Source organism: Trypanosoma conorhini (assembly GCF_003719485.1).
Source record: "Trypanosoma conorhini strain 025E chromosome Unknown Tco_14.4_contig_00081, whole genome shotgun sequence".
NCBI classification, from domain to species: domain Eukaryota; phylum Euglenozoa; class Kinetoplastea; order Trypanosomatida; family Trypanosomatidae; genus Trypanosoma; species Trypanosoma conorhini.
This window is the reverse complement of record NW_021704170.1, coordinates 18834-43708: the sequence shown is the minus strand read 5'-3', so window position 1 is coordinate 43708 and position 24875 is coordinate 18834. Positions and strand designations below refer to the sequence as shown.

General features: G+C 55.7%; 6 protein-coding genes and 1 pseudogene across 6 annotated transcripts, besides 10 other annotated features; all 7 read right to left on the bottom strand.

Moving 5' to 3' along the window:
• Positions 1–25: 25 nt before the first annotated feature.
• Positions 26–56: a microsatellite.
• A 399-nt stretch (positions 57–455) lies between these two features.
• On the bottom strand, positions 456–12917 carry Tco025E_02169 (dynein, axonemal, heavy polypeptide 1; the record flags this gene model as incomplete). Its single annotated transcript, XM_029369102.1, has 1 exon — positions 456–12917. The coding sequence occupies one exon, from the start codon at positions 12915–12917 to the stop codon at positions 456–458; it is 12462 nt and encodes a 4153-aa protein (XP_029230765.1).
• A 117-nt stretch (positions 12918–13034) lies between these two features.
• Positions 13035–13060: a microsatellite.
• A 380-nt stretch (positions 13061–13440) lies between these two features.
• Positions 13441–17214, bottom strand: Tco025E_02168 (putative protein kinase; the record flags this gene model as incomplete). Its single annotated transcript, XM_029369101.1, has 1 exon — positions 13441–17214. The coding sequence occupies one exon, from the start codon at positions 17212–17214 to the stop codon at positions 13441–13443; it is 3774 nt and encodes a 1257-aa protein (XP_029230764.1).
• Positions 17215–17979: 765 nt separating this feature from the next.
• Positions 17980–18033: a sequence feature (GA-rich).
• Positions 18034–18290: 257 nt separating this feature from the next.
• Positions 18291–18327: a sequence feature (A-rich).
• Positions 18328–18343: 16 nt separating this feature from the next.
• On the bottom strand, positions 18344–19003 carry Tco025E_02167 (ER lumen retaining receptor protein; the record flags this gene model as incomplete). The annotated part of the gene is made up of 1 exon (XM_029369100.1): positions 18344–19003. The coding sequence occupies one exon, from the start codon at positions 19001–19003 to the stop codon at positions 18344–18346; it is 660 nt and encodes a 219-aa protein (XP_029230763.1).
• A 130-nt stretch (positions 19004–19133) lies between these two features.
• Positions 19134–19182: a microsatellite.
• A 201-nt stretch (positions 19183–19383) lies between these two features.
• Positions 19384–19410: a microsatellite.
• A 240-nt stretch (positions 19411–19650) lies between these two features.
• Positions 19651–19691: a microsatellite.
• Positions 19692–19859: 168 nt separating this feature from the next.
• On the bottom strand, positions 19860–20142 carry Tco025E_02166 (hypothetical protein; annotated as a pseudogene).
• Positions 20143–20192: 50 nt separating this feature from the next.
• Positions 20193–20230: a sequence feature (A-rich).
• A 255-nt stretch (positions 20231–20485) lies between these two features.
• On the bottom strand, positions 20486–21454 carry Tco025E_02165 (protein transport protein sec13; the record flags this gene model as incomplete). Its single annotated transcript, XM_029369099.1, has 1 exon — positions 20486–21454. The coding sequence occupies one exon, from the start codon at positions 21452–21454 to the stop codon at positions 20486–20488; it is 969 nt and encodes a 322-aa protein (XP_029230762.1).
• Positions 21455–21736: 282 nt separating this feature from the next.
• Positions 21737–21765: a sequence feature (GA-rich).
• A 74-nt stretch (positions 21766–21839) lies between these two features.
• Tco025E_02164 (uncharacterized protein) lies at positions 21840–22856 on the bottom strand (the record flags this gene model as incomplete). Its single annotated transcript, XM_029369098.1, has 1 exon — positions 21840–22856. One exon carries the CDS (start codon positions 22854–22856, stop codon positions 21840–21842), a length of 1017 nt encoding a protein of 338 aa, XP_029230761.1.
• Positions 22857–23643: 787 nt separating this feature from the next.
• Positions 23644–23663: a microsatellite.
• Positions 23664–23820: 157 nt separating this feature from the next.
• On the bottom strand, positions 23821–24684 carry Tco025E_02163 (e3 ubiquitin-protein ligase MIB2; the record flags this gene model as incomplete). The annotated part of the gene is made up of 1 exon (XM_029369097.1): positions 23821–24684. The coding sequence occupies one exon, from the start codon at positions 24682–24684 to the stop codon at positions 23821–23823; it is 864 nt and encodes a 287-aa protein (XP_029230760.1).
• Between the last annotated feature and the right edge of the window lie 191 nt (positions 24685–24875).

The following is a 24875-nucleotide window of genomic DNA, read 5'->3' as shown; positions in this document are numbered from 1 at the left end:
ACTTCGTCAACGACATGTTTTCGTTTGTGTGTGTGTGTGTGTGTGTGTGTGTGTGTTAAAATCCACCAAAGGAAGGGAGAAGAGAGTTAAGATGGGCTCTCAATGGAGTCACCCCCCGCAGAGAAAAGCTTTGGGTACAACCGTCTCGTTACACTGCAAACCATTCCCAACCCATCTTGTTGGTGTGATTCGGAAGTGAGCTGTGCGTGCCTTTCATCTCACACATGCCCATCATGTACATCCAATTCATTTCTATTAACTTTTTCGTCTCTTTTTTTTTCGTGTTGTTTCCTCCCTTGGCTGAATTGTGTGTGGGTGTGTATGTTTTTTTTCTTGGTTCGTATCCCTGCATTCACGCTCAAGCAAGCAAGCATGCATGCGGAAATAAAGGCATTTATGTACATCCTGCTTCAGACAAGCAAGGCGGGTGGAGTCGCGTCCGCGTGGAGGCCGCGCTAGAAGTTCAGCGACACCACACACGCCACGCCGCGCTTCACCCAGTGCTCCGGCTCGACGTTGGTGGGAATGCAGATGGGGAGAATAAAGTTCGTGGAGTGCCCGGTGGTGCTCAGTGTGCCGGCGCGGGCCAGGGTCTTGTACACCGGGCACACGTAATCCTTCGGGTCGTTGACGTGGTCGACCCGCGGCTCCAGGTGGATGAGCGGCATCTCCACGTACAGCTCCTTCGGCCGCGACTCGGCGAGGGTGCGCCCCTCCGCGTCCCACCGCGCGCCCTCCATGTACAGCCCGTACACGACGGCCCCCTCCGCCCGCGCCTCTACCTGGGCGGGGTCCCTCTCCTCCATCAGCTCAAAGGCGAAGGAAACGGAGTCGATGGCGACGCGGGTGCGACGGGCGTAGTTCTGCAGTGTGCCGGTGAGAAAGGCCTGGGGGAAGAAGAAGCCGCCCATCCAGAGGGCCTTTGGCACGCCACCATCGTACCAAGACTGAATGAACTGCACCCGCTGCACCAAATCGTCAACCCAGCTCGAGAGCGGCTTCATAGACGGATACGCCAAGGCGACCCATGACGCGGGGACGGCGTTGATGAAGAAGCTTGACCCGACTTCCTCAAGCTCCGCCGACATGACAACTTCACCCCGCACCGCCTTGGAGAACTCCGCGAGACTGGTGCGGATAAAACGAAGCAGACGGTTGTACCGTACAGCCTCCTGAACAAGAACCGTGTTCATGGACTCCTCGTAGCGTGTGGGATACCTTGCACAAAACTCCTGCACGTTAAACGTCTGCGGCAGCTTCTCCTGAATGCTCTTCGCCGTCTGTGTTAGCATCTCCTCGCGACTCGTGTGCGACGACCCCGACTCCTCACGCGAGACGAGAGACAAGATGGTGGCGAGGATGTTGGCACTCTCGCTTTGTGCACATGTGATGTCGGCATTGTCGTGCAAGCCAAAGACCTCCGGGTCTGGGTTCAGCGGCCAGGAACGGAGAAGCCCCAGGTAGTAGTGTCGGTCGAACGGCTCAACGGTGCGGTACAACCCGGAGGGCGAGAAGGAGTAGCCATCGTTCAGCACACCGGGGTTGATAAAGGTTTTTACGAGGGCCAGCATGCAGCGCCTGTCCCAGTCATCCGTCACGCGTCCACCGTAGTTAATCTCGCAAGTGAGGAAGGTTAACACGTCAAAGGGGACCTCGTCGTAGAGAGACATGAACTTGCGGAGCTGCATGAGGCATACGTTACGGTCGGAATCGTTGAATTCGTAGGAAATATTAAATCCCAAGGAGCCAAACTTACGCCGCTCCTGAATCACGCCATGGAAGAGGCAGAGTGCAAAAACCATCTTCTTAAACTCGTTTGGTTTGCTCGGGTGATCCAAATCCTCGTCGGTGAGTCCGTAGTACGAGCGTGTCATATTTGCACGCAGCCCCATGGGCGGTTCATTGGTCATCTTCACGGAGATTTGCAGGACGGCAACGGGGAACGCCCCCGATGGCATCGAGGTCAGCCAGAGACGGAACTCCTTTCGCACGGTTTCCGTGGTAAAGGTTTCCACAATGGCCTCTAAGGTTGGCATCCATGAGGTTGCCAAGTGACAGTTTTGCAGCAGCACCCACTGACCTCGCTCGCGGCCGTTGTTTAGCAGCTCCTCCGCCTTGCGACCTTGTCCCTGGCCGAGTGAAACCTTGTCCATCTTCTTCGACATCCGCATTTGCTCCGCAAAACGCAGAAGATCATTCATGGGGTCCGAACCGGGCGAAATGATGAAAATGAGCGGCGTCAGGCAGGTGCTGTCCTTGTACGCATCCATGAGATCAAACTGAGGGACAAGAATAAACCGCTCCCCCATGTAGAACTTCACGAATTCCTGAATGGCCGGTGCAAGCTTATCCTTCCGGAAGCAGCGCGTAATGATTAGACGCCTCAGCCTCGTCTCCCGCTCCTCCCACTCACCCACGAGTGGGTATGTGTGTGCCGAGGAACTGTCAAACAGTCTCTTGTAGTGTCCACAATTTTCAGCCACGTGTTGGGCAAACCCGGCAAAGCCAGGGAGGTTGGCGCTGACAAACTGAATCTCGTTCCAGCAGTTGTCGGTGAGCCACTCCGGGGCAGGGTTCGCCGCGGCGCCGCCGCGGCCTGTGGGTCCCTTCAGCAAGTAAAGGTACTCGTCGCCGTCAAGATTGCCCTCCTGCTGCAGAATAGAGGTGCATAGGAAAAAGGAGAACGTCAACTTGTGACGTTCAAACAAGGAACGACAGACATTCGTGTAGAAGGAGTACATGAAGTAGTCCGTTAGGTTCTTCACACGTGTCTCGATCTCCTCGGCCGGCTCCGTTTTGTCCACTGCTAACAGCACCAGGTTAATGAACCACTGGAGGGAAAATTGATACATGGGGTCCACCATGGCAAGCTCAGAGACGCAGAAAAAGAGCAATGCTCCACGGTAGGCGTGGGGACGATACTTATTTCGAGTTTCATCGATCGTCGTCTCCGTCTCCCGCGCCCGTCGGAGGTCATCTTTAATTTCCGTGGACTTCAGCTTACTCTTCTCCAACGCAATGATGAGTTCCTCTTGGTCGAGGATGTCACCCTCCGCCTCTTCCAGCATACGCAATATGTTTTCCTGCATCTCCTTCAGCTCCCGGCTCTTCTCTGCGCAGTCCCGAGTGAGCTTCTGCTTCTCCTGCTCCAAATCATTGCGCTCCTTCTCCACCGTTTTACCCAGCAGCTGATCCTCCAACCCGCTGCGGGTAATAAAGAAGTTCAATAAGGACACCGTCACAATGGTCTCTGGGGTGTAGGAGGGGTTTGGAAGCTTCGTCGTCATGTAGAAGCGAAAGTTTCTATCATACGGGATGGCGGAGTCCCCGACACGGATGTGGGGTGTGCTGCCAATGAGGAACACGTTACGCAGCAGCACCGGCTCCAGCGCCGGATCGAGGGATTCTCCAACGTTTTCCAATAGACACGGGAGACCAAGCCGAATAGCACCCTCCACGACTTTCATGAACTTATCCTCCGAGGCCTTGCAAACCTGCAAGTTGTCGTTCCTGTGCCAATTTCGAATCCACTCATTCGCTTGCCCCTGTGGATCAATCAACAACGGCCACGTCCGCGCATTTGTGAGGATGATGGCATTCTCCGTGGAAAGTGGATCCTTTGGCAAGCCACACAACTGCCACTCCTGTATCCGCACCGGATCCCCAGTGGTGGAGACGAGGTCCACGTGTTCGCTGGACTTGATGCCGACCCCGGCGAGGATGCCGGCCCATGTGTCAATGAGATGCCGGCGGTAGGGGCCGGTGAGGGGGCCGCAGTACGCAATCGAGGCGGCTGCTATCAACATGTCTCCCGAAATACACTCCTGCTGGGCCTTGTACTGCTCCACGAGCTCCATCCACCGCACCTTCTCACCGCCAAGGCCGTCAATGAGTCGGGCGGCACGATGCAGCTTCTGACTCGTCTGCTCTACCTCATTTTCAAGCTGTGTCTGCGTTTCTACCGCCTCCGTGAACTCTCGCTCTAGCGTAGCCACGGCCTCAATAACTGCATCAAGCTTCATGCGTGTGTCGGCAAGGGCTTCATTGACACGTCGCAGTTCACTTTCCGCCTCCGCAAGCCTCTCACGCAGGGGTTGAATCTCACGGTTCACAAAGAACCATTTGTACATTGCACGCACCCACTGACACATCGCCATACATGGCACGGAGACCGTCTTCACCTTCTCCGGCAGGAACTCTTCGTTATCGTAATACGCCCTCACCTTCTCAATGAGCGTCATATCCATCGCCTCGCGGTCAAAGCCACCCTTCTCGGGGGGCTGCACCAGGGTGTCCAAGAGCTGATTCGCATTCCTCATGTACGACTTGGCGCACATCCACCAATCTGGAGTTTTCTTGGCTCCGGGCGGCCCCGTGTAGAACTCTCGTGGGCAGTTCCCAAAGGTGAGGAGGAGTGCCACGGCCTCCATCACGTACTGCACACCCTTGGGCGGGTTCTGGTACTTGTTCAACTCGGAAATCTCAGCCGCCTTAATCTTCGAGAGCACCTTCACGGCCTCCTGTAAGGCAGGCTCGGCCTCTGCCAATCGATCCGCGCACTCCCGGCGCATCTTGGAACACTCCTCTGCCTTGGTCGTTGCAATAGCCTCTTCCTGCCGCGCCGATATTTCCTTTTCCGCGGCGTCCCTACGATCCACACGGAGCCGCTCCATAATCTCCTGAATTTCCGTCTTTTTCCTCTCCAGGACAGGCTGCTGCGCCTTCAGCTGGCTCTCCAGCTCCACGACACGCTGCTCTGTATCGTACAACTTCTCCAGTCCGTTCTCCAGGCGATTGCACTGCTCGAACACAAACCGCCGCTTATTCTCCACAAGAACCGTGTAGTTGTTGAGCAGGGAAAGGTAGGACGTCGGTGTCACGTAGGAGCGACGGTGCGTCTCGACATAGAAGCGCTCCGTCGTCTCCGACGCGGACAAGTGCATTGATTTAAAGCATTCGGCGAGTCTTTTCATCTCCTCGTTCTGAATCTCCAGGTTGGCGACGGAAAGCTGCGCGTTGGCCACGGAGAGAAGTGCCTCGCCAGGCCACTCCGCAAACCAGTCAATCGTGCAGCAGGTAATCAATGAGGGAAACATGCGTATTCGGCTGCGAAACACCTCACCAATGGGTGAAAAGGCCAACACAATATGAAGGTTCGCACGAACCTCCTTAATAAACCTTGCATACACCGACACCTTTGTCGTTGGCAGATTCTCGCTCATGCAGACGCCCTTAAATTTGTTGTTGATGAGCTCAATGTCCTGGTCCTCAAACAGGTTGGGCACGTCGCCCGAGGTAAGAAGCCCGGCGACGTCCTCCATCAGCGTGGGGTGAACCAGTTGGGTGTCTGAGAAGAGGAAGGTGCGCCTCTTCTCGTCCTTTCCGCAGTCTAGCAACAGCGTCGCCAGCGACTCGTGCCACTCCTTTACACCAAAGTTCTTTGTAAACTCAATCGTGAAGACATCCATGTCGGGAATGAGAAAGCACGCAAGCCGGGTCAGGGACTTGCGGCCGGAGCCACCAATGCCTAGTAGCAGGCAATGACCGTTGGGCAGACCCAGCACGCGGGCGATGCGGCAAACGTGCTCGATGGCGTCAAGAAAGAGCACAAGGTCCATCACAGTCTCATTGGCGTCGTTGTAGGCGTTCAGCTGCTCGTCGAAGAAGGTCGCGAGGGCAGTCATATCACTGATTTGCGTGTAACTCCGATCTCGGTCCGACATAAAGTCCCCAAAGATGAGTCTACCTTCGGGCACCAGCGCGTGGTAGCCGCCGTCGTAGCCCAACTTTGCGAGTTCCCCATTGAGGAAGGAAATAAACTGCTTGCGGTCCTCCGCGCAGATGAGCCGGTCGTAAAACACCCGCTGCATCTCGTGCATCCACTGCTTCACCATCACCTCCTCGTCTGGCAGACCCTTCGCGTCACTGGCAAAAATCATGGGGAACACCCGCATCACATCACGCATATTGAAGGAGTAATGCACATGGGAGGGTGTCGGCACGAAGGCTTTGCGGCAGTTCGCAAAGACACTTAATGTGCTCTCCACAAGTTTGGAAGAAAGCTCAATGAGCTCCTCCTTCACCCCACGCTGATGCAGACCCCCTGTGAGAATGGTGTTCAAAATGGTCCGCTTTGACACCTCCGACATCTCGGGGAACGAGACGTAGTTGAGGTAGCGCATGAGGCGATTTGAGACCTGCGTGCGGCTGCCCCCCGGCGGCCCCATCGCCATGACAAAGGATGTGTCAATGATGGCGTTCCACCGGATGCCACCGGTGAAACCGTAGAGACCACCATGACCCAACAGCTGGCGCAGCAGCTCTAGCGGTGGCTGGGCGCCGTAACGTTCCTTTTGCGGCAAATTCGCGTCATCAATGAAAATGAGAAAGTGTTTACCGATGGGGGCACCAAACACGTGGGAGCGGCGCTTGTCAAACTTGGACATGAGGGAGTTTTGCAGCACGCCAGCCTTTGTCTGCGGTGAGAAGGTAAAGGTTAGGCCAAGGAAGCGGTCGGGTAGCCCGCCAAGCACAAGATCACTCACAGCGACCGTCTTTCCTGTGCCTGTCGGACCCACAGCCACGACGTTCGCCTTTTGCATCAGCAGGTGCCGCAGCACGTACTTCTGGCGTGTGTTGTCTATTGTGGGCACCATAACATCTTCGTACTTTGTCGTTCGTCCAATGTCGCAGCTCTCACGGAGCTCATTCCAGTGCACCCAGCGCGGCTCCTTCTCGTCCTCAGGTGAGGCGGAGTAGACGAAGCAGTAGTCGTATATAATTCCTTCCGCCGGTAACGAGTCGGCGTGGTTGTTGCGCCGCGCCACGGTGCGCAGCATGTCGCTAAACTGCTCACGGCCGCTCTCGTCACACGTTGCCCCAATGCTCAAGACAACAGACATGAAAAACAACGGGGTGACGCATTTTGCAAGAATTTCCTCACGTTCCGGGCTCAGTGGCGGTTGCCCAGGCGGCGGCTTAGGCACGGAAAAGGACTGGACGTAGCCATCCATGACGCGGAAGAGAGAGTGCACGAGACAAACGTTTGTCGAAGGCACGTACTCCTTCAGGTGGGCCCGCACAAACTCAACAAGCTCATCCATGTACATGTTGGCAAGGTTGGCAAGGTGGTCTTTCTGAGAGGCCAAAAAGGCCGGAAGAGACTCCTTCCACGTCTCCGCAACGGCCTGCGTCGGAACACACGCCGCTGGGTCCATGTAAATCATACCACAACGCGAGACGGTGGCGGGGGAGGCGACGGCGAGGTCCTCCACCTCAAACATCATCGTCATGTCTCGGCTCATCTGAATAATCTCACCAGAGACAAGACAGAGTTTTTTGTTGTCATCCAACACCGTGTTCATGGACTCGATCCAGAGAGCATCCACCGGGCCATCAAACAACACCCAGTGCTTACCAAGCTGCGTCCCCTCATCACCGTACTTTGCGGCACGACGAAAGAGGACGCACAGCACGCCGTCCTTCCACTCCCCATTCTCATCATAGGCGCCGTACAGCTGATCCATCGTGACAGCCTTCGGGTTGCAGATGTGGGTGTAGACCTTCATGTACTCCCTTGACCCGACGTCTTTTCCCTTGCTCTGCAAGATGGCGCACTCCGACAGGGCCTTTTGCAAGGCGGTGTACGCCATCGTCTTTCCACTTCCAGCGGGGCCCACCAGCATCAGGCCATGGCGCAGCGTCGTAATGTCGTAAAGCTGCAAACACTTATCAATAAAGGCAGGCACCGGTTGAAGCTTATCGGCTGTGACAACCTGTCGAAGGAGGTCCACAACGACGCCGTAGTCCGTCGAGGGAAGCTTTGTTCCGGGAAATAGGTCACTGATAATTCCCTCAAAAAGCGCAATGTCGTCTACAAGAAACTTGGGCACATTGGAGTCGCGCAGGGCGCGAAGCAGCAACAAATCCTCCTCTTCGTTTGGGCTCTCCCGCTTGTTTATTCCCGCTGCAGAAATGACTGTATTCACCGCACGCATACCAAAGTCATAGTGGTCCTGCGAGGAAAGTTGTTCCGAGCTTAGCTTAAATGTCATCACCATCTTTTGTGCGAGGCTGCGGGCCTTTTTGTAGCCGTACGAGAATAGACGAATCTCACCAATGAGGGCGTAGTCTGGCACCATGCACGCCACCGGGCGGAAGAGAACCTTCAAGTTGTCCGGCAACTCCGTACGTCCGGCGTAGCCGGGGTTCATTGTGATGAAGACGGCATGCGTGGGGTCCACAACCACCTCGCTTTCCTCAAAGATAATACGGTACTGCTTCGTCAAACAGGCCTGTTGAAGATCTGTCACCTGCTGCGCCACGACAGAGAGCACCTCCACATCAATACGGTTAAACTCATCAAAGCAGGCCCACGCACCAGCCCAGGCAAGACCCTTGAAGAACTTTGCCATGGAGTTGCACGTCATACCCTCCTGACAATTGAACACGACGCACTGCTTTGCGAACGCCTTGGCCAAGTCTTTTGTTGTCTCAGTCTTGCCGGTACCAGCTGGCCCCGCAGGAGCCCCACCGAGGCAGAGCGCCAACGCCCCCGTGAGAGTTAAGTAAATGCGATCGGTGAGCGGCGTTACGACAAGGCGACCGGTGTTGCCGAGGTACTCGCCGCCGTACACAAAATGGGCGTCCACCTGCTTAATGTGGCACAACTCATCCTCGGGGTCAAAGTAGAACCGCAGTTGCTTGATCCAATCGAAGGACTGCACTGAGCTGACCTCGTTGCGCTTCATCAACTCCACGGTGTCCTTCGCGTGTACCTCCACGGTGATGAGGGCCCCCATGTTGATTCGCTCGCGTGGTTTCAGCGGTGACTGCACAATGTCCACGAGTTCATACAATTGGGCGTCAAGCGTGTCAAAAAACTTCGCAACGCTTCCCTGCTGAGTCAAGCCAGTCTCGCAGCCGTTCGTCCAGAATATCTGCGCCACAGCAATGACACACTGCGCGGGCCAACGCAACACCCATCGTCGTCGCGGGGTACAGGTGTAGTCGCGGAAGGTCTGCCGCAGCTGGTCATGCACCGCGCTCTTCATCATGCTCTCCACCGACTGCAACCACACCTCCACATTTCCCTCCGGTATGACAGGCTGCACGCTTGGCAAGTGCTCCCCCTCCGCGCTAAAAAATCCAGTGATTGCATTCTCCTTCCACGCCAGACGGTTGATAAACTCAAACAGCTTGCTGATGTGAGCATCAATGCGCTTCACCTCCTTCGACTGCGAGAGAATCTCCAGCAGCTCCTCATCGGACAAGAAGTAGAACCTTGGGAAGGTCTGCCGTTTCTCCGCCAGGTAGTCGTTGAGACCGTGCTGAACCTCCTCCAGGATGCGGTTCGACTCCCGCAGACTTTCAAGAAGTTTGCCCGTCCCGATACAAAAATCTAACACGTTCGGCTGGTGATTGACAGTTCCCATAATCCGGCGCCACGTCTTATCCACGCGCTCAAAGAGTCTGGATAGGCGTGGTAGCTGCAGGGCAATATCCTCGGAGCTGAAGATGGGCTCCAGGTAGCGCCAGGCACGCTGGCACTCCAGCCATTGCTCGATAATGTCGGAAATGAGGTTTAGCGACCGCTCCCAGTCCGTGATTGCCTCCTCGTAGAAGGCCTTGAATGGGGAAAACTGCAGCTGCTGCGTCAGGTTTAGGTGCTCGTCGAGCAACTCCACAACCTCAGAGGCATCCTTGACGATAAACGTCCCAGTCGCTTTGTAGGGCTCAATAACAAACGTTCGGGTCTCCCACTTGGCACGCATGTCCTTGAGGCACTTCTCAATCTGCGCCTCCTTTCCGGCAACCTCGCAGTGAGCCACAATGAGCTCCTTGTGTTCCAGCAGTGGTTCAATGTCGTCCAGCAGCAGAATGGTCTCACCCGGCACTAGATTCATATTCAGCTTCTCCGAGAGGCCTTTCCAGTGTCTCTCCTTCATGCCGTGCTGACGCAAGGAGGTTACCACAGGCACCCACGGCTTAAACTCCTCCACCCTGGCGCGTATCTCCTCCACAATCTTTAGTGTGGCATTTTTGTCCTTAAAAGTTTTGGCCAGCTGCGTCATCGTCTTGTAGGCACTCGCCACCACGGTCTCAATCTCGTCGGGGTCAAGGGAGTCAAACGGGTCCGCGTGCCAACGACGATAGCAGTCTTGCCACTGGTACGTCGTCAACCACAGGTCGCTGTATGGCTTGAATTCCTTTTCCAGGTCAAAAACGTTGCGGTAGTCGGTCAGTTTATCACCAAAGAGTCGTTGATCGCTGTTGATGGAGCGCGCCTCCTCAATGCACTTGCGGATCTCAATGCTGTTCATCTTCACCTCGGCGGCCACCTTCTCTGCCTCGGAGGCGTCGGTGTGCTTTGAGAAGGTCGCCACAACACGCTGCAGGGCGTCAACCTTTTTGCTGAATTCCTCACCCTCCTTCTGCAGCCGTGCATGCAGCTCCTCCTGCACCTTCTCGAGCTGCTTGTTGGTGTCCTGGATACGAAGCGCCAGCTGCCGCGGCCACGCGATGGCCTCCCACTTTTGACGTGATTCATCATCGCTCAACTCGTACTGGAAGCCATCGAGAATGTTGTAGAACTGTCGCATTTCCTCAATCTCGACGGACAACTCGGTGACGCGCTCTGGCGTGTTCGCAATAAAATTCTTTAGCTCGTACAGCTTCTCTGGGTTTTGCGGCTGCTTCTCCACCGTGCGCACAATTTTTGTAAACTCATCACGAATGTACGTCGTCTTACCCTTGGCCATTTTGCAGATGAGGTCCATAACAAGCTTGGCGAGGTCCTGCTCCTTGTTTGCCATGATTTGCCCAAAGGACTGGCAATCAACAACGTAGTTGCCAACGGTGATGTACGCCGGCAGCTTCTGCGCCACGATCTTCTTTGCCTTGAGGTGCTGCCGTATTTCGTCCTTCATATCCTCCATCGTATGCTCCTGCTGCTCGTAGGTGGTGATGAACTCCTTCTTGTCGAGTCTTATCAGCGGAAGAAGTTCATCGTACGTCTGCAAGTAGTCTCGTAAGGGCTCCAGGGACTTTTGCACCGCCGCGCGTACGCGCTGCCGCAGCAGCACAACATGCTCCTCCTCCTGCTTCACGGAGTCGAGGAAGGGCCCTTCCCCTTCCCGCCGCCAAAAATATTGCGACATGACAAACTTCTCCACCTGTGGAGTGGCGTCGGTGCAGTAGATCGCGTCATTGAAGAGTCGAATAATGGTCTCCTCAAAGTCCTCAAAGGAGATGGAGTAGGTGAAGCTTCCATCCCGCTCCGCGAGGCCAATGGTGAACAGTGGCTGCTTCTCAACGCAATCGTCGGCGTCGCTGCCAGGCCAGTTGTTCTTCACATGGTTCATGTCAATGACATTCACCGTAAACTCCGACACCTCCTCAAAGAAGACGGTAAAGTCCTGCAGGGAGGTGTAGACAAGGGCGAATAAGGTGTCCTCCATCATGAACTTGACGGTCGTAAAGAACTTTTTGAGCTTAGACATCTCGTAGATGTCTTGCTTCGATTCCTGGATATTCAACCACCCCTTGCCGGCGGAAGCGAAACTTTTTCGGATCACGTCACATATGTTTTCCGTCCACTCCCCCTTGAGGTACTTTGCCATGGAGGCCATGTGTTCCTGCTGCAGCTGCTTAAACGCGGCAAGCTGCATCTGGCGCGCCTTTGGGAGACGAAAGAGGCTGCCCTCGAGAACTTTTATACATTCACTCCGCACCCCGGTCAGCGCGGTCACAACCTCCGGCTGTGTGTAGTACGTCGAAAACGTAAAGGAGCGCTCACGCTCCTCAAAGTCAAAGTTGCCTATCGGAATCACAGTGTCGCATTCGCCCTTTTCGCTTCGCTGGATCGCCACATTCGGACCACGCACCAACTCCTGTAGACTCATCTGCGTGGCGTTGGCCACCATCCGCTGCAGGACCTCGTCACGCTGCATACGATCCTGCAGGAGAATGCGGTTGTGACTCCGCTTCCACGCGAGCGTGAACTCCGCGATGAGACGCTCCACCCGGTCCTCGACGTCGGGGAAGACCGTCTTGCTTAGGTGCGGCATGCCGGTGCCAAGCTGCCGCAGCCGCCCCCCAAGTCCGCTGTCAAGCCCACTTAATCCATCTAACGGCATGGCGTCACAGCAGAGGCGGTACCGAATCCATGCCATCGCCTTTGCCCGCTGCTGCTGGGCGCTAAGAAGACGCTGGACGTAGACAATGGGATCCTCCGCAAGCAGACGGACAAAGAAACGCGGCACCACGACTGGCGTCTCACCTGCGACTGGGGTAGAGCCCCACAGAACCGTCAGTTCGTTTCTCTCTGCATCCCAGGCAATGACGCGGCACGGCCGCATGCGGAAATCGCCATTTCCGCACTCGCTGATGCCTTCTGCGGGCAAGTAGCGACCATTTTCATTTTCATTTTGTCTTGCTATCTCCATCCACTCTGACGGATTGCGACAGTCGTAGGAGGTGTCGTCAAAAACCTCCAGTGGCAGCTCCTGACTGTCCTTCTTTGCGAGCTGCTGCAGCGTCAAACCAGCCACCTCTACAAGATGCTGTACATCGTGGAATTCATACTGTCGACGCCGCCGCTCTATTTCAATCCTGCGTGGAATACGGCCACGCTGGTACGTAAAGGGAACCTGCACCTTCGGTTCAAAGGCCGCCTGCTGCGCGTCGGGGAAGAGAATCGCCGTCTCCTTGTACGTCGCACTTGTGCCAATAAGCGGGCGGGGGGAGCCGGGAACCCACCCCTCCGTCGCGAACGGGCTAACACGCCCCTCCGCCGCGGCGACCTTCTGAGAGACTACCTTCTTTGAGCGCGACGGCGACGGCGGCCGCGACCTGGATCCACCCTGCGCATTCGCCGCGGGAGGCTTTGGGTCTGGGCGTAGGTGGTGTTGAAGCATCAGCGATGCCCTCCCCCTCTGCGTGCGAAGAAACAAAAAGACCCGATCTTCCCGGACGAAAAAAATGGGTGGGAAAGTTTCCAAGAAGAGATTTGGGGGGAGGGAGGAAGGGAAATAACACGCACACACACACACACACACACGGCCAGGCAGGCAGAGAAAGTGCAAGAGGAGGCAGAGGTAAGGAGGGCCACAGCGAGGTCACCCCGCGGAACGAACGGGGGGAAAAAAAGACAAAAACAAATTTAGGATAATAAATACTAGCGGCGAATTTCGTAGCGGCAGAAATGGAAACAAACAGACAGATAACAAACGACAGCAAACATCATTTCCTTTTTCCCCTCTTTTTTTTTACGGTTGATTGCTTGCCCGTGTGTGTGCCCTCCCTCCACATATCCGGCTCCCCTCTCACCTGTGGTGTCATAGTTAGCCTCAGCCCAGGCAATTCAATTAATTACCGCTGCGCGTGGGTGTGGGGGCGGGTGCGCATCACGCGTCCCAGTTCTCTCCTCAAACTCTCGCACTAGGCGCCAGTGAGCGCCATAATGGCTGTGGCCTCCGCAGACAACTCCCTGTTGTTGTCCCCTTCGCGTGCAATGGCCTTCAGCGCCGCTGTGAGCCACTCTGAGAGCCACTGCACGTCCCGCTTGCGGCTGTGCTCACAGGAGTATCGCAGCGCACGAAGCACAAACAACACGACGGTGGGGTTGCCACGCGGGTCGGAGATCATTTCCCGCACGCGGGTCACACTCTCCGTCGATAGGAGGTCGTGCTGGGCCGCCGGTGTCAGATGAACGAAGTGGCACACACATGCAGCGGCATTTTCCGCAGCTGAGGGCACCGGCGAGGCGCAAAGTGGCAACCACAAGGTCTCCATTGCTTGCTGCGGGAGGAGGAGGAGGCACTGCTGTGCAAAACGGGTGTTTGTGTGGTTCATGGCATGCTTTAGCAGAAAGGCGGAGAGCTCGCAGCATGGCTCCAGGAGGTAGTCGAGATCCTTCGTCACCGCCATCGTTAGCGTCTTCAAAAGGACAGCCGTGAAGAACTCCTGTGTCGCCAAACAATCCATGATCTCCGCCGTCTTCTCTGCCTGCACCGCCAGCAACAGGAGCAGCTGCAGTGGCACGGAAAGATCGCTTTGCTTGGATCGCAGCATATAACGCACCAGGTCTTCTACTAATTCCACTGTGGCAATGCTGGCAAACGCCTTCGACCGCCGCTCGCCACATGTTGCAACCAGACGCAGGGCGAGAATGGGAATAGGTTCGTTTTCCTTCAGCAACGCCGGAAGCGAGGAAGCGACGGTCCGCAACAACTGGTCCAACTTCTCCGCCTCCACAATTTGCTCCTCGCGCACCAGACCCGATGAGTCAACAAGGGGGGCAACAAGCGCACTTAGCGTATGCAGCGCCGAGAAGCGACGCTCCACGTCAGGGCCGCCCAGCATACGCACGTAGAGCGGAAAAAGCTCATTCACCACAGCACGACGATGCATCAGGATACGCTCACTGCTCTGTGTGAGGAGGCCTACTACTTTGTTCAATTCCTCTTCATAGGCGGCATAGCGTGGTGACGACATTGCCTTTTCCAGGCATGCACCCAGGCTTGCAAAGACACTCTCACGCAACTCCACCATCATGCCAAGATTTCGGGCAGTCAAGACGTTGCATGCCGCATTCAAAGTGGCGACGGCGGCAGCAGGCGAGGCCCCCTCCGCCATGGCCGCCAAGTTTGCCTCTAAAAATGCCCCCAAGTAACGCGTCAGGCCTGCCGCACACCGCTGCACATAGGAATCCTTGTCCCGCACAACGCCGTCAATGCAGCCGATAAGTTTACTGGAAGAGAGTCTCAGCAACAGTTTCTCATTCATGCACCCGAGCAGGACAATGTGCAACAGCATCTTGCCCTTGACGGCGACAGAGGCATGGTCGCACCCCTCGCACAGCCCGCCCACCACCGCCCCCGCGACACTGCTAATACGTTCGATGATGTCCTTTCCTTGTTCTCGCGAAAGGCGGGTGCCGGAAAAGGTATTTGTCGCCTCCCTTCCCCAGTGCTCTACAATGGGGTTCCGTACTGCCGCAAGCCCCTTCGCAATTGCCATGTTAATGAACGTCAACAACGCCTGCGCCGTTTTCGGCGCCGTCACCTCCGCGAGAACCCCACCGTACGACCGCAGCTTCAAATGTGGCGACTCCAGCACCACCGGTATAAGATCCTCCTTCAGTGCGGCCAGCTTGAGTGCCGCGCACGCCGCACTTGATCGCATGTGTTCGCTGCGACCAGATGCGGGCGGAAGCGCATAAACAGACAACAACGCCGTCACCACTTCAGGCTTCGCAAAGACGTTAAGGGCTACGCTTTGATCACTCACCGACGCCAAATTCTCAATGGCCTTCACCGCGTAGTGCCGCAATACGTCGTCTGCCTCCCCCAATACGGACAAGTAGAGGTTGAGCGTGGCGGCGGCGTTGAGTCCCCAAACACTTCGATCGCGCTCCCGTTGCACGGCAATGTAAATGAGGAGCTCCCCCAGACACGCCGCAAGTTTACGCTTCACCCGGGGGCTGTCCTCCACGCCGTAGACCTCAATTATGGAGGCGAGAATATTCGCCTTGGCGAGGTCGGCGTGGATGAAGGTGGCGTGACGCACAAGGATACCCATAATTGAGGCGGCCGTGGCGCGGTAGTTCGACGGCGCCTTTCGCTGCGAAACCATCTTAAGGCAAAGCATCATGATGGAGCTATTCACAATGAAATTCGCAACCGGTGCATCCATGCAGACCGTCTCAAAATAGCACAGCACATTTAACTTCTCCTCGTAGCCAAGCGAGGAGGAAGAAAGAGTGCGATAGATCATCTTAATGAAGTCGGATTGCTGCTGTTCATTGGAGTGTTTTAGCTCCGACTTCGTAGGGGGATTGAACCCCAGTGTGCCGGGGTCGTACTTTTGCTCAACAAACCGTTCAATGCGGTTGTTCATCACGAGGGGACGAATGTGGGCGTCGGAGGCGTGCATCATTAACTCCTCCAAGTGCATGTTTTCTAGCTCTTCCACAGCCACAGTGACTCTCGCAAAGTTGCTGGCGTCGATGGCGTCGTTGTTGCCACGCGCGGCGGCGGTAGGGCCATCATTTGCCACATAGCCACTTTCATTATGGGCATCTTCCTTTTCGCGGGCAAACTGGGTGTGTGCGGCGTTGACAGCAACGCCGGTTGACCCAGCCGTCGTCTGTCGTTCGTCGGCCTGAGAATCCATGCGGGAGGCGGCGGCACCGCCCTCGGTCGCTGCGTCATTGGCTGCGCTGTGATCCTGCAAGTCCACTTCCTCCGTTATCGAGGGACACTTTGAGGGGCCCCCTTCACTGGCAAACTGTGCAATGGTGTAGTTTCGCTTGGCATTCTCTACGGCCCACTCTACGTGCCTCTTAACCTCTTCTTCGGACATCGGCCAGCCACCACTTGCACCTGCAGCTGCTCTGCGGTGCTTCCAGTTCTCAAAGGCGGGCTGGGGAGGAAACGCAGTCGTGGGGAGCTGCAGCCTTCCCTGCCAGAAGTCATGTGTCACAAGTTCGCCCCACGTCGAGCGTTGTAGCGGGTCCTTTACCAGAAGCGACTCCAACAAGGTATTGAGTTCCTCCGAGAGAGCCTCGTGGCGGCGAAAGGGCTCCGTCATGACGTTCGCGATGAGGGAGGCAAGGTCCGTGCCGTCAAACGGAGGCCTACCGGTGCCAAACTCATACAATAGGCAGCCCAACGCCCAAAGATCGGAGGCCATAGATGGGACACCCTCCTTTGTAAACAGCTCCGGTGCCATGTAGAGCGGGGTGCCCACAGTTCCCTCGCCACGTACGGCGTTGAAGTCGCACGACAGCCCAAAGTCGTAAAACCGCATTGCCATGGTGGAGTCCATCAGAATATTTGACGGTTTTAGATCGCCGTAAACGACACCACGGGAGTGAATGTACAAGAGGCCCTCCGCGATGTCTGTGCCAAACATCTGCACTGCCCGCCCAGAGAGTCGGCTGCGAAGGTTCAGCACCTGCCGCATGTCCCCACCAGCGCACAACTCCGTGATTACCCACAGGTGATTGTTTGTCTCGTACCAGTTGTGAAACTTGACCATGCGTCGGTGGTCCGCGGAGCGCAGAAAACGCACGTTTGTGAATACGCGTTGCCGCCGGGACTTGTCAATGGACGAGATTGCATGGTACTCGAGAGTTTTTTTCCGACGACCCTTGTACACGCTGCTGAAACGGCCCTTGCCCAACTCGTCGTAAATTTGATAGTTGTTCATGGCTTGCTGGCTCCCCCCCCCCACCTTCCGCCTCCCGCCGGGCCCCGTCTACAGCAGCAAAGGCAGTTTCCTTCTTGCGCCTTGTGCTCCGTTGGGCGAGGCGTTCGTGGAAAGAGCAGGCAGCCTTCCTCTGACACCTCCTTCAACCCTGCATGCGGTCGTGTGTGAGAGAGTAAGGCAGCAATGAGAAGAAAATTTGCACGCCTCGCAAAGGAAAGTGACAGCGCCACGAATTATCCCGGCGGCCGCAAAGAAATCCCCGCCTACACCCACTCTCACACACCCGCAGTTGCACACGTACCGCGGGCGCAGCCGTAAAGGGGAGACAAAGTGATGCAAGACACAAAAGGAGGAAGAAGACGCTGGCAGGGGAACTATGAGCTGGCACCAAAGCACAGCAACAAAGAAAAACAAAAACAAACCAAAAGAACAAGCAGAAAACTCTCTCACTCTCCCTCCACCACCCAATAACGATCGCTCTCTTCCTCTGTGCAGCACCGTCTAGGTAAAACAACGCCGTTTCGCTCGTTCCCCATACAATGTGGCTTTCCACCACGTCTGGAGGCGAAGATAGACCTACGATTTGGCCGCAGCGTCTCCTGGTGCAGGCACCCGCCGCGCCCATCACTGGTACGAGTCGTCGTGGTGGTTTGGTTGTAAATGAGTAAAATTCCCCTCATAATCGTAATATTCTTCTCCTTATACGCACATCGACATAGTTCCGCATCACTGCCTCCGCCCAAATGCTGTGTCACTAGCGGCCCATTCTTCTTCTTCTTCTTCCTCCTTCCTTCCCTCTCTCCTCCTCTTTTTTTATTCACTCCCTTTTTTTTCCTGTTTTTTTTTGGTTGAGTTTCGCTCCTTCCATTCATTCCTTCATCTGCCGCGGTTCTCTTCTATCTTGGTTTTCTTTTGTCTTTCTCTCTCGCCTTTTTGTGTGTGTGTGTGTTGTTCTTGTTGTCTCTTCCATGTGGAGAGGGGTGGATGTGTGGCATCACCGTGTGCGGCCACTCCCCCCCGGTGGCCGCCAAGGAAACATTTACAGACCAGAGGTGTAGAGGCATCGCCTTGCCGCTTTTTTGTTGTTGTTGTTGTTACTGTTTTTGGTTTTTGCCGTGCGCGTTAGTGTCTACCGCGCCAGATCGTACCGCTGCTTCGCGCGTCGCACGACCTGCGTGAGGTAGTGGTAGAAGAAGTCAACGTACAAGACCGTCTGCAGCACCCCGGCGCACACGGACACATAGTTCACGCGGTGAAACGCCAAGTACCGATATATCCAGTGAATCAGGTAGAAAAACCGATACGCCCCCATGGCTGCCAGGTAGTGGGACGTTAGGGCTTCGTAGCGCTCCGTGTACTCCAGCAAAAAGATCTGCGGCAGAATAGCTACGGCCTCCAGGTACTGCGAAAAGGCCCACAAGACGTCCATCACCCACCCCTCACGGGGCTCGCCGTGGAAGAGCAGTGCAAGCACCACGCAGGGAATGATGAGGTAGCGGATGCGGAAGGTGTCATTCTCGTGATCGTAGGTGGCCTTCCACGGGCTCTTGTTGCGCATCAGGTAGCAGATGTGCCACGAGGTCGCCAAGAAGAAGATCTTCATCAGCGTGTTGTACAGCGAGAGAAACGAGGTGAAAAGGTCGAGGTAGCGTGTCGTGAAGACGAGCGCAAAGAGGAACTGCGTCTTGAGCGACACCCCAGCCGCCGACCGCTGCCGCAGCATCTTCCCTAAGAGAATGACGATGGCAAGGAGGTGCAGCAGGTCACCAATCGTGCGCAAGATATTCATCGCTCCTCCCCGCCCAGGTTTGGGTGCGTCGTGCTACTTGAGGCTTCGAAGGAAACAAAGACTCCTCCTTAGAGGGTGAGGGCTCGTCCCGCTAGTCCTTCGCGTGCGGCACACAGCGACGCACATGCGCAACAGGAAAGAAAAAAAAATGTCAAAAGGAAAAAGGAAAAAGGAGAAAGAAGCATAATAATTGGAGCAACGAGGGATTTGCGGTGTTTGTTGTCCTTCGCCCCCCGGCATTGACGTTTCTTCCGTGACTGCGTGGGCCCACCGCCACGGTCCTCGCTATTCCCTCTTCTCACTAATACGCCTACCGTAGCAGATGCATCCGTGCCTGTGTGTGCGTGTGTGTCGGACGGAACGAGCGTCCGCGCCCCCGTCACGCACGCACGCACGCACGCACGCACAGAAACATGGATGCATCTCTTTCGCATGAAAATAAATAACAACAACAGTAATAATAGGAAACACACAACAACACCAAAAGTCGCGAGTGTAATGCGTTGGCAGAGACGCCTCTTCCAAAACTTCTTCCATGGCGAGGAGGAGGCCAGAAAGAAGATTATGTCAAAGTGCACAGATACAATTTAACCTTGCCCTCTGCCCTTCTCGTTTTTTTTGTTACTTCCCAATTTTACTTCCGCAGTGGAGGGGAGAAGGGAAAGACGGAAGAGGGGAGGGGGGGGGGTTCCTCCGCCTCCTTCTCGCCAGCCTCACACACACACGCGCACGCACAGGGTCAGAGTTGCCGGATTGTTACTCCTCTTCCTGCTCACCCCCCCCCCTTTCTTGCCCAGCGCGGAGAGCCAGAGGAACAACCACCACGAGTGGCGACTGGGCAGGAGGCGGGGGCTTATTCCTTCTTTATGTTTCGCGTTGGCACAAGCAAGGGGTTCAGCTGCGCCATGTAGATGAGAACCCACGACAGCCAGCAGCAGAAGGCAGCAGTGAAGCAGAGGACGCGGACAAGCTCCAGCTGGCTCTTCGCCCACAGCGGCGCACTAAGCGCACCAAGGCTCCCTATGGCAACAAAAAACAGCGTCCCAAGGACGATGCCCATTTTCCGTCTCTCCAATGACGCCTGCAAGCGGCTACCACTCAAGAACAAGAACAACTATGTTGTTGTCCGAATAGTCAGTATGATTCAAGGAACTATGCAGGCCTCCCACTACCCACGTTCCTGAGTTACTTTGTTTTTTTTTAAGTATTTGTTTTTATTCTTATTTTGGGTATTGGTTCGGGCGTTGGTTGCTATGGTTATTCCCCCTTTCCCTTACGCGGCGCGTTGAAAAAGGAAGCAAAGATGAAGGATGGCAGCAATCGCAGGAACAATAGCGGGAAAACCAAGCCAAGAAAAGCAACATGGGAAGGAGGGAGAGGTGGCAGCAGTGCTCACTGAGGGGCGGTTAGGACGGGGACGACACAGGCAGCTGTTTCGACCCACAGGAAGTGACATGTGCTCATGCGCACAGCTTCACAGAACTATTTCCCGGGCGGAAGGAGTTCACAGGCCCGCTCCCACCCCTGCGAGGAGGCGCACTCCCGCCACATGCTGGCCGTCCCATTCGCACACGACACAAGCAGAAATGTGCCCACAAACGACCAGGAAAGCTTCGTCACAGCATCCTCCTGCTGCGGCAGCAGCATGCGGTTCCATTCCCCGCGCGCCGCACCGTCCTGCGACCACACCACCACAAACCCTTCGTCAGATCCGGCTGCGATGTACGTAAAAGGCATGCCCACCCCTGGTGCCCACGCCACCTCCCGCCAAGACGCCTCTACCCCTAGTGGAAGCTCTTGTGGCTTCCACTCTTCTCCGCTGCGGGTCCAGACGGTAACGCTTCTATCGCCTCCGCAAGTGACAATGCGTGGCGGGGCGAGCGGCATCCCACCTGGCTGAAGTGCAGCAGCCCCGGTCAACTCGCTCTCCAGTGGCGCCATCAGGAGCATGCCAGGGGGCAGCGAGGGCCCCCAAGACAGGGAGGAGCAGCCATTCGGGTGAGCAGTGAACTCGGTGTGGCTCCACTGCTGGCCTTGCCCAAGGAACGTCACGACGGATCCACTCGCACAGCCAACGGTGAACATTTTCCCGTACTCGGGTGGTGCCCACGCCGCACACCAAGGCACGGACGCAATTGTCGCAAAGTAGACCTTTGCCCATCCCTGCGATTCACCAAAGTCGCTCCAAAGAATTACCTGGGAGTCCTCCCCGCACGAGAGCAGCGTCGACGCGTAGTGCGCGGGTGGTGCCCAAGCCACACACACGACGGTCCCGGTATGACCCTCCAACACAGCTAGGAGATCCCATTTCTCTGCTGACTCGTTATTTAAGGCAAATACGCGAATCACGCCATCTTCACCGCATGATGCAAGCCGCTTCCCGGACGCATCCACCGCGGTATCCGTGATAGGAGCCGAGTGTCCCGTGTCTAATACCGCGTCAGAAACCATTTTAGTAAACCCGTTCGTTATAAAGCCCAACTGGTTCACTATTAATAGTATCTATGTACCCTCCACGTGCGAGCGAGTGAGTGCGAGGAGAGCAAGACGCAAGGCAAGACATGTGTCAAGCAAAGAACACCAATAATGAATTGCCCACAGGAACACTACGACTGTGTCTCTTTGGCACCACAATCAAAAAAAAAAGTTATGTGCTCAAAGGCATTGAAAATACAATAATACGGAAGTGGCTCCACAATGAATCCATACACGCAGACGGATATCCTGGAATAGCTCTCTCTTTCTCTTGCCCTCGCTCTCTCCCATACACAGAGGGACACTAGAGAGAGAAAAAGCCAGGCCCTCGCCCCCGCCTTCATCGCCTATAGAGGCTCAATCACGGCACCACAAGTGAATTCTGCCGTGATCCCATCACGATACTCCACCGCCGCCTCCCCAAGATAACATACTTATGCATGTGCACCCAGCAACGGCCGTATGTCTGTCGGCCCGCCATGTCCACACCCACCAGAGCCACAAAAACAACAAGGGCGGTGATGACAGACCAAAACGACTGGTACGCGGGAGTCAACGTGCCCGCCAAGAGCCACCACATTCCCTTGAGGGCAGCATAGCTCGGAATACACAGCAAGAGTAAAAACAAACCGTAGTGCAAAATCATATAATCGCATGAAAAAGGGACCAGCGCAATATTGTGCTTGCACCGCGAAAACTGCGTCGCATCGTGCCAGTCGGCAAGGTACAGTCGCGTTGCCTTCACACAAATGAGCTTGGGGTGCATCTCAATAAGTGTATTGAGCGCCTGAACAGACAACTCATTCTTCCAATCCCGTGGTGGGTCATCCAAGGAAAAGGCGTCTAACACGTCCACGTTCTTGCATGCCATCAGCACCCGGTGAATTGCTGTGGCATCGTCCCATCCCTCCAGCGTGATTGTGCGCAGCTGCGTGCACCGCTGCAGGTAGGGCACCAGATACAACGCCATTGGCTGACAGAAACGGGAAAGATAAACGTACTCAACACCAGGATTCCAACGAAAGAGGGGTTCGATCAGCTTCGCATCCAACGCATCAAAAGGCTCCGCATTACAGGATGCAGGCACAACAATGCTCCTACATCCCCTCTCGGGGCCAAACACCCAAACCCCACGGGAACGGCTACGGTGAGAAGGCAGGAAGTAAGCCGTGTTCACGATACAGGTGGGCTGCTCTGGGAGACCGAAGAGGGACGGATGTACCGCAGCATAACCGAGAACTGCCTGAATATCAGTTAGGCTCCACCTGTGCAACGGCATAACGCGAAAAAATCCACGGTAAACAGGCAGGTGCGTTGTCAAAAGCTGGCGCTCTGTAAAAGGGTTGAAGAACTTCGGCCGCCATCGCCGTGGTTCCATGGCATCACTGCTCGCTTGAGGAACACAGGTGGGAGAGGGAGGGGAAAAATACACCGGACAAGCAAAAGGCAAGAGTGCCCCGCAATAAATCTCCCCCCGTTGGAGGAACCAGTAGGCGCAAGTCGCAGCAAGGGCAGCTCCACCAACTGTACAAGAAAAACTTTACACGGACACACTGTTTTTTTTTTTGTGCCCCCCGAGGAGCTGCCACAGGCGCACGGGACCGCCATCCCCCCCCCCCCAGCCTGCAGCACGGCAAGGTGAATTCTGGTAATGGGGCGAACGCCTCGTCGGGAACCCAAAGCGGAGCGTCGTGGCACTGCGGCCGTTACAACGACATGTCCGCTTCCTCTCCAAGAGACGGCACAGAAAAAAAAAAGAACACAATAGCGCCGAAATAGTAACAACAACAAGTCTTGAAGACAACAAACCACATTTTGTAAGAAATTTTCACTTGAGGTTTCCCCCGTTTCTGCTGTCTGGTGTGCTCCTCACGGCCCGCGTCACGCCTTCCGAAGGGGTAAAAAATGAGGGGGTGGTCGCAACCCCTCGCCGCCGTGCCTCGAGCTGTGGGCATTGAAACGAATTGCGCAGGACAGTCCCTGCCAGCAGCTCCTCCATCCACGCGGAGAAGGGGGCACGCCTTCAAGCGATGCCCTCCCCCCGGCCGCCGTGCATGCGCATCCTCGGCGAAAAAAGAAGACTTTCCAAAGGAATACGCATCCCCCAATACCGCTGTTAACTCTGAAGCGGCACCGTCAATAAAAGAAAGTGGCAAAAAAAGGAAAATAATAATAATAATAATAAGTTCCAGTAATATCGTTGCTCACATGCATTCTCCATCAGCCTGAATGCTTCAACTTTGCATCACACACACACAGGCAAGAAAACAAGCTCCCTCCCTTCTCCAAATTTAACTGTTGTTTATTGTTTCTTTCACGTTACTGAAAAAGAATAATAGGCTTTACTCGATCCCATCGACATCACTAGAGCCCAAAAGCCTCGTGGGATCAGTATGCTGCGTCGGTGGCGAGTTCCTTGCGTCTGTGGGGAACATCGAATCCCCAGTAGTGCGTTGCCCGCTGCGATCCCCGGGAGCAGGAGCTCCCTGCAGCGACGTGCCACCCGCCGGGATCGCCATCGCCCCCGCTTCCGGCTTCGGTGGGGAACTCGCTTCTTCCTCCCCAAGACTCCCTGTCCCTCGCGTGTAGCATTCTACTTCTTCGTCGTGCTCAAGCAACAGGGTCTCCATCGCCTCGAACTTCTTTCCGTAGATCAACTGGATGGGCGTTTTACCAAACACGTTTCTTGTGGACGCATGCCACCCCCACCTCAACAGTCGCCGGGCCGCCTCGAGTTGGTTGTTAAGGGCAGCAAAGTGCAGGGCGGTGTTGCCCTCATGATTCGGCACGTCCGGCGACGGACCGAACTCCATGAGCAACTCCAAAACCCCAACGTGGCCGTTCGCGGCGGCGAGATGAACCGCAGTGCGGCCCTGCTCGTCTCTTGCATCTACGAGCGAGGGCGTGGCGGCGAGGTACGCCAACAGTTGCCTTGCGTCATCGCCGTCGTTGTAGCGGGCGCAATCCAAAAACGCGTCAGTGAGCGTTTCTGCCGCACGATACTCGTCCTCCTCCAGGGTCGTGGCCGCCGCTGTCGCCGACGCCATTTCCACTCCACCAGAGGAGGGCCCCAGCACAGCACGCACTAGGAGGGCAAACACATGCAAAAGAGGGACAGCGAGAGAGAAAGAGCAGCAGTACCGCGCCACGAGTGGGATGAGGAGGCAGCCACGCTTGTGCGAGACAGGGGAACCGAAAACCAGCATTGAGGGTGGAAAAACAAAACAAAAATCTGGACACACAAGGAAAGAGAAAAGAGAGATAAAAAAGCAAGGACCATTTTTGAGAGACAAACCAAAAAAAAAAAGTAGATCGGGGGTCAGAAAGTGGGACACACACACAGGCACAGAATCCCACGTGTGCACGGAGAAGTCGAGTCAACGTTGCATGGAACCCA